This window comes from Ptychodera flava, chromosome 15 (assembly GCF_041260155.1).
Source record: "Ptychodera flava strain L36383 chromosome 15, AS_Pfla_20210202, whole genome shotgun sequence".
Lineage (NCBI taxonomy): Eukaryota > Metazoa > Hemichordata > Enteropneusta > Ptychoderidae > Ptychodera > Ptychodera flava.
The window spans coordinates 4,514,152-4,522,154 of record NC_091942.1 but is presented as its reverse complement, the minus strand read 5'-3'; the positions used below and the strand labels follow the sequence as shown (position 1 = coordinate 4,522,154).

At 41.1% G+C, this 8,003-nt stretch overlaps 2 protein-coding genes across 2 annotated transcripts in view; one reads left to right on the top strand and one right to left on the bottom strand.

The window, feature by feature from the left end:
* Positions 1 to 560: 560 nt before the first annotated feature.
* Positions 561 to 5,793, bottom strand: LOC139150958 (actin-1). Its single transcript, XM_070723442.1, has 6 exons — positions 5,499 to 5,793; positions 4,833 to 4,982; positions 3,223 to 3,462; positions 2,507 to 2,753; positions 2,118 to 2,309; positions 561 to 1,909 (listed from the first exon to the last, which is right to left on the bottom strand). Exons 2-6 carry the CDS (start codon positions 4,956 to 4,958, stop codon positions 1,584 to 1,586), a joined length of 1,131 nt encoding a protein of 376 aa, XP_070579543.1. The 5' UTR covers positions 4,959 to 4,982; positions 5,499 to 5,793; the 3' UTR covers positions 561 to 1,583.
* An 83-nt stretch (positions 5,794 to 5,876) lies between these two features.
* Positions 5,877 to 8,003, top strand: part of LOC139150957 (cytochrome b-c1 complex subunit 2, mitochondrial-like) — a 42,773-nt gene continuing 40,646 nt past the window's right edge. The window contains exon 1 of the mRNA XM_070723441.1: positions 5,877 to 6,057. The gene's annotated coding sequence lies outside the window, so the exon portion shown is untranslated. The remainder of the gene's footprint in view (positions 6,058 to 8,003) is intronic.

Here is an 8,003-nt window from a genome sequence, read left to right as displayed (position 1 = left end):
GATTTGTATCAACTTACCATTTATACTTATCAGCCTAAGATCTTTCAAATATCAGCCTAAGATCTCTTAATTATCTGTTGTGTGCGGAGATTCCAAGCTACAGCCACTCCCACTCTGCCATCACTACCGTACATTTGGTTTGAACTTTCTGCAGCAAGGTGTAAATATGCACACTTGGGGGACTACCAGACCAAGCTTACACATAAATTTGTTTATGTCAAACGAAAAGAATTTCTAGGCCAAGGGTAACAATCAAACCAGTTTCTCCAGATAATTTTCACTCAATAACTGGGGGGAAGAGATCTCTCAAAGGACATCAGTAGCTCAGATTAGGTTAAAATAAGAGTAAAATCAAACCCTAGTTTGAAGTGTTCTACTTTTCAAAGTTGCAAAATCTAGGGTTTATTTTCCCTCAGTATGAGAGACTTCAATATTTCAGCAGATTAACAAAATTCTGGGGTGGTGCAATTTATACAGCTAGAAAGAAAAGCTCATGAGCAAGAAGAATAGGAAAGATATATAAGAAGCAGAGAAACAGAGTGGACAACAATTACTCAAAATTTGATATAAAGCTTGATTGGAAACAAGTCCAGTTTAATTGTAAAAGAAACAAAAAACTTGCTCAAATCAACATGTAAGGCCACAAGTGTGCCCTTTACAGCTCTTGTGGGAGTGGTAAATAACTGGTTTTCAGACACCTTGAGGTTTTTCCTTTCATGTCGTTTAAATAATAACTATATGAGCCACAAGTACTGAATGATCACAGGTAACTGGCACAGACGTGTTTAAGACTGTACACTAGGATTGTTGAAGTTTGTTTTTTAGTACATGCAGGCGTTGTGTAGACGTTCTCTTCTGGCCATGGTTGTGTTTTCCTCGGGTTTACCTTCGGCTGTGTGAATCTCAGTCCAAGAAATCACTGGGTAATCACAACAGTGTTTACAACATTTCAGTTTGTCTGGTTTTATTTTCATGATTTTTTTTTTAGTATAAAAAAAAGTTTCACTAAAGTAGAACAATACAGAAGCAGTGTCAACTTGTAAAACTGAAGTGTGAAGATTCTAACCTCAGTGATGTTTCTGAGGATTCAAATCTGGGAAAAACTTGTTTGGTTTCTCACTCAAATTTCTGAACTGAAGATTTTTGGAGCCCAATGCGGCCCATTTTGCAAAATGCTAGGTTTGTACACGGGATAGCACCACAGATCCTCAGCTAGAGAGGAAAACTACACTCTAGAACTAACCATAGCAGCATCAGAGGCGCATCCCCCTGACAATTCCAAAGAACCACCTATCTTGGCTAATTTGTCTAATTACTATTGCATCTTGCAAAACATAAACAGCAGTCTCTGTGAGCTTTTTTCAACTGATATTATATAGTTTAATTTTTTTAAACTAACCGAAAGCAGTTTAAATTTCAAGATGGCTGCCTGGAGATGTATAAATTTTTTTTGGCTAATCTTTGGTACTCTCCTTGACAGCCATTCTGAGATCAGTCACACAAGCCCCGTCTTTTCATCCTGGTTGTAATTGTTGTGTTTTGTATGCTATCCGGTTAAGAAATTCTGACTTGAGTTAGGCAGTTTAGAAGCACTTGCGGTGGACAATGGATGGACCGGATTCATCGTATTCCTGTTTGCTGATCCACATCTGTTGGAAGGTGGACAGTGAAGCTAAGATGGAACCACCGATCCAGACGGAGTATTTGCGTTCTGGTGGGGCAATGATCTTGATCTTCATGGTGCTGGGAGCCAGGGCAGTGATTTCCTTCTGCATACGGTCAGCGATACCTGGGTACATGCTAGTACCACCAGAAAGAACTGTGTTGGCGTACAGATCCTTACGGATATCAATGTCGCACTTCATGATACTGTTGTATGTGGTCTCATGGATGCCAGCAGCTTCCATACCTGTGGTCAAAAAAGATTAGAAGGGAAGTGTTAACCTTTATCACAACTGCTTTCACATCTCAAGTGACCTATCTCGAACTTCTATTTCGCTTGACAACAGCTTTAATCAATGTCTTTGACCAAGGATGCTGAAAAACATGAATCACCATGTCTACCATAAAATGTGACAGCTTCCATCATTGAAAGAGTATTCCGAAAACATGCTTACCCAAGAAAGCGGGTTGGAAGAGTGCTTCTGGGCAACGGAAACGTTCATTTCCAATGGTGATCACCTGACCATCAGGCAGTTCATAGCTCTTTTCTAGTGATGAACTTGAAGCAGCTGTGGCCATTTCCTGTTCAAAGTCTAGAGCTACATAGCACAATTTTTCCTTGATGTCACGAACGATTTCTCTCTCGGCTGCAAGGAAAGAATATGAAAAAGTTGTAAGAACATCTCACATAGACATCACAAACATGTATTTTTAAGACAGTCAGGGCCATTTTAGCATGACAAAAATCTTCTGCCAGGTGTGTTTCAATCAGCGCTGTGCTTGAATATAATTTGTGAACTATCATTGCAGTTACTGAGTACAACTCAAATGTAACTTTACATACCTGTGGTTGTGAATGAATAACCACGTTCTGTCAGGATCTTCATGAGGTAGTCTGTGAGATCACGACCAGCCAAATCCAGACGGAGGATGGCATGGGGCAAGGCATAACCTTCATAGATTGGTACTGTGTGTGTTACACCATCACCAGTGTCCATGACAATACCAGTCGTACGACCAGAGGCATACAGGGACAGTACAGCCTGGATAGCTACATACATGGCTGGTGTGTTGAAAGTTTCAAACATAATCTGCAAGAAGAAACAATCATTTTGTTACAACCTAGTAAAAGTCGCTGATCTTTGGCGATATTGAGAGTTGTAACAAATGGACAAACCTTGATAAATCATGCATGATGAAATTCACTTACAAGAGCAAAGTTGGAACCCCATTGCATGATGGGAGATTTTCTTTGATTCATGAAGAATACTCAAGCTCCATAATTGCACACTTGGATATATTTCTCCACACAACTCGTTCTACATTAACCTTTCACTTCAATATTGATTTTCATGCAAATATCAATTCCCATTTGTAAACGCCTATGGAGTTTGTTACATTGGATTTAGACTTGAATCACCAAGCTACTTTTTAGTAATCCTGGCAACCAAAGTCTAACCAATTTGCTCCGCTAACATGTCACCACATGCTACAAAATTCAAACACAAGTTATATTTCACTCGGATAGTACTGGCATGGATATTCTAACATGATAGTCACCTGTGTCATCTTTTCTCTGTTGGCCTTGGGGTTCAGGGGAGCTTCCGTGAGCAGAACTGGATGTTCCTCTGGAGCTACACGCAATTCATTGTAGAAAGTGTGATGCCAGATCTTTTCCATATCGTCCCAGTTGGTTACAATACCGTGTTCAATTGGGTATTTCAGAGTAAGGATACCTCTCTTGCTCTGTGCTTCATCACCTACGTAGCTGTCTTTCTGACCCATACCAACCATGACACCCTGGTTAAAAAATCATTAGCTTCCATTAGAGATTTTCTGTCAAAGACACCATTTCCAGCTCAATTGGAAAAAATATTCCAACTTTTCTTATTTTTCCTTGTTCATGGTTTTTAAATGGGACGTGAAAAATATTTTTTGTTTCAGTCTATGCAAATGTTGCCAGGCCTTTTATAATCTTTGTCAATAAAAATAGAAGCCTGTAATGACACACTCAATACCCGAGCCAGAATATTACCTTATATGGTAATGTCTTCGTGTTTACTTGTTACCTTCCCGTTGGTTAATGACACCCACCCCTCTCAAATGGCAAGCCCGGATGTTTGCATAAAGAAATGTTCATTTGGCCGGGAAAATAGATGAAATCGAAGTGAATAATTTTCTTCCCCTGTAGCAAGCAAATTTCTTGATTTTTAGATCGCCACACCCATTCATTCAAAAAAAAGTCCACTTCCATCAACTCCCTGCACTTAAGTGTGACGCTCACGTTTCCGTATGGTGCAAATCCCTTTAAAGATTAAAATGCGACGGGAAATGCACTTTTGGAATTCGTTTTTGGCAGTAATATTTAAGAGCACAGTGGCTGCCATGCAAATGAAAGCATTCACTGGTTGCGGATAATTTTGTTTCAGTGAACTTGTACCTACTGGTGACTTGACGTTTACTCATAGTCAACGGTTACCGGCTAATCGATAAATGGGTCTTTGTCCACATTAACAATTGCGCTGCTTTTGCCGTTAACGTGTAATCGATCTATTAAAATGTATCCAAGGTAACAATAAGGCCGTTAAAGCGTATGTGAAGTCGTGCCGGTAACCGCCTGCCAGAAAACGGGGCATTTGTTCTTCCCGGTCACATGTGGGTCACCATGATTGCGGTCCAATTTTACTGTGTGTCAACGAATGCAATTATGCGGAAGTGGGAAAGGGGACGTCACCATATTCAACTTTCCGAAGAGCAATTCAGAGGCAAATGTGTCGAATCAGTCCCGACTTCTGTGTGGACAAACCAATTGTTCTGTGTGAGGGTGTAATGATCGCCGTATACTTAGCATAATTAATGTCCGATAACAGCGGGCACTAACAAAAATCTATTGGGTAAAACTGCCGTTTAAATTATCTGGGTTTGTCCGAAATCTGTATTTTTTTGTTAGGCGAGCCAGTTAGAGAAGTTAGATCGGGTCTTTCCCTTCAAGATTAACCGCTCAAAAACGGAATAAGCATTTCGCCTCGCCAAGTCAGGTGTGTGTGGACCCCCGGTTATCAGCTCTTTGAATGACAGGTCGTGTATCAGTTGAACTCCCCGCCGCCATGTGGCGGTTAATTCTCGGCATCAAATATTTAGGCGTTGGAGAAAAATCTCGAAAATCGTACCTGGTGACGTGGGCGTCCGACGATGGATGGGAAAACAGCACGGGGAGCATCATCTCCGGCGAATCCGGCTTTGCACATACCGGAGCCATTGTCCACAACCAAAGCAGCAACTTCTTCGTCACACATGTTGAGTTATATAAGTTAGGGTAGCTGGAAGGAAAATGAAAAAAAAAAGATGAGGCTTTTGCGATCAGGTTCTGTACACATTTGATGTAGAAAGACACTCTATAGTCGCACCATAAATTGTTTCCACTAAGAAAGACTCCGCCCAAGTTGCATGACCTGTTTCCAATTCAACTACTCGTGTCTGTTGCTCAATAACTGATCTGAGAATTTGATCACGTCTGGCAGTCGCCAAAATTTATCGTCTGCAACTTTTCTTAAGTTGCAGACGAAAGTAGACCGCGTTGATTATACACTCACAATCGCTTAAATTTCTTTGAGCTCTCGATCGGGAATGTAAGCTAGAAAAAGTTTCAGTGCGATTCACGCTCAATGCCAGAGGGGTGTGGTGGGATTGCAGACGATCAAATGAATAAGTACCGGCATGGCCTACTCACTACACCACAGAATATCGGAACAGCGATGCAGATGGAAAGAGATCTTGTCTAAAATTTAAAACAAAAAATGCGAAGACAAATAGTAAAACAAAGTTTAAGTACCTACCTTACTAAAAGGTAAGAGAAAAGATTCCACGATTTGTAGCGGAGCGTGTACTTGTGCTATCACTGCCTGAACTCACAGTGAGGGTTTGTGCTATGTGCTCGGGGTTTTAGAAGCGTTCAGAATCCTGTGCGAAAGAAGGAAATTCGAAGGCATTTCCTAATTTAGTGTTGCACCCCGGAGTAGGCATGTCTTGCAAAAATTTGTAAGAGGTCACGCAAATATGCCACCGTCGGAGAGAAAATTTTTACCAAATATGGGCATGTTTGAGATGATCCGATTTGCCGTCAACATCAGTAAACGGTAAAGATCACTTTTGTTAAGAGGGGTGAGCAGCTTGTATCACATGATCTGATACCACCGACATCTTAGTCTTATGGCACTTGGTGATCATAATTCACTATGTGACCATGGACTGATTTTGCACTTCACAAAGCTTATTGCATCGCAGCTTTTAATCTTACGTTAAATCGCGAAAACTCCCTTTAACAGGAATTTAAAGCTGTGACCCTCACGAACAGCCTTCCACCCCTTTTGTGGTAAGCAAAGTGGGCAAGCAAAGGTAAGAACAACTGATTCTCGGTCAAAATTGAATAAATTAGATTCTTTTCCGTTCCGTATATGGGTTTTCAAAACCTAGAAGCAAATTTATGAGTAATTAATATGCAGGAGTGGCTGAAAATATGTATTATCTTTAGTTGTAAATACAAACTTAATATTTATTAGCTGAACTACTACATTTTCATTGACCTCCTTATAAGGAGAGTGTCCCTGGAGGCGTTGCCAGAATCGATGAGTAAACCAATTTACATGATAGAAGAAAAATCGATGTGGTCTCCGCCCAGATTTTAACTGGATGCGAGTCCCCAGACGAGATGCCCTTGATTCAGAATTTTAGAGTCTGCGCACAACTGATGTCAGTGAGTCACGTTTGAGTACCGTCAGTGGCCATGATGATGGAAGCGTGAATACATACCGTGTTCCTCACCCCGTACGGAAACTGAGTCACCCAACAAGCTTTCCTGCATTATATTTGAGCAAAGGGTACATTTTATTTGTAGTTTAAGTCTCGATGTTGAGCCCGAATGACTTCAAATACACGGCAGTAATTTTACTACAGCGACATGAAACCGCGTGTTTTTGACCTAGGATAGTATATAGCCAACATTAACAGTAAGCTTACGTTTCTCAAGCTGATATCACTAATTTTGTTTATATGCCTTTTCATTGAAGACGAAGTAGACTGCAGGTTTAAGGATTTTGCGGAACTCGGCGAATGCCTCATGTTTTCGTTATTTTGGTTTCATAAACATTCGTTTTTAACGAGATGTTGGATTCGTCGAATTCACACATACAAAAATAATTAATGCCAAGCCCATTTTAGGAAGCGAGTGTTTTTTCACACTAATGAAAAAATTTCTAATAATTTGCATTTATTTCGGTAAATTCTGTAATATCGCCGCCGCCTTAATTTAGTGTGCATTGTGTAATTGGCCGGTGTTCAATCAGTTAGTGTAGGAATGACTATTGTTTTCAGTGCCATCGTGGTCGCCCTAAACAGGCGTTCGGTGCCATGGCAACACGGGGTCACATTCGGCCGCTGAGGTTCAGTATTGTCCGTACTACCATTGACGTGACACAGGCATCACCAATAAAGAGGAAGTCAACAATTTTGCATCGTTTCACTTCGTTTATTTCTTTTCATCCACGGTTCGCATAGGTTCCTTCGTGACTAAAAGTACAATCTCTTCCCAAACCATGGTGTGTACGAACTGATTATGCTGAGGCTAAACTAATAACATTCGATGTGTACGCGTTTCCTATTACTTTGTATTTTCTGCACTATGGCCAGGGACACGGGTCCAGTCAATAAGATTGTTGTCCGTCCTGAAAAGAGTGATGCTGAAATTTACTGCAATTACAATTTAAAGATCGACCCTGCTCAACAATCACAATATCTGCTTTTAATCCCATCTATTGAAATCAGACACGGTGTGATAATAAATATCGAGATTGAAATTGGGCCAAATGCCCACGCACTGGTCACGCGACTGCATTCTCGTGTAGAACAATTCATTCTGTCTATCAGTGTTGACGGGGCACACACCTGGTCTTCCCCGGCACTGCCAGTCGTTTCTCCTGTTGATATATTTAATCGCCCTAGCAAGCCGGGTTGCTTACTCATGGCTATATCTGTTGACCGCTTACTCACGATCTCTTGCGGGTACGGGTACCTTTGCATGCAATACTCGCGAAACTTGTCGCCTCGGTTGATTTTTTGGGGGTCGGATATAGGCCTATCGTGATAATCGTGAAAATCTCACTTCTGCCAACTCGTATACATGCCGCATATTTTCACAAAGAGCTTGACACACGGGTCGAACAAAACCTTACACTTCCTACTACGCGATGCACGATGCTTGTTCATAGAACATGCAACGAAATGGCGACCAACTTCAGGTCAACCACGCCAGACAACCGGCGTACATTATGACGAGAACATGTACC

What these genes read in the sequence shown, in the direction of transcription:
- LOC139150958 (XM_070723442.1), bottom strand. Translation starts at nt 4,958, where the DNA reads ATGTGTGACGAAGAAGTTGCTGCTTTGGTTGTGGACAATGGCTCCGGT. An exon ending in TCGGACGCCCACGTCACCAG is followed by an intron (nt 3,463 to 4,832) that starts GTACGATTTTCG and finishes TTTTTTAACCAG; the next exon opens with GGTGTCATGGTTGGTATGGG. An exon ending in ACAGAGAAAAGATGACACAG is followed by an intron (nt 2,754 to 3,222) that starts GTGACTATCATG and finishes TTCTTCTTGCAG; the next exon opens with ATTATGTTTGAAACTTTCAA.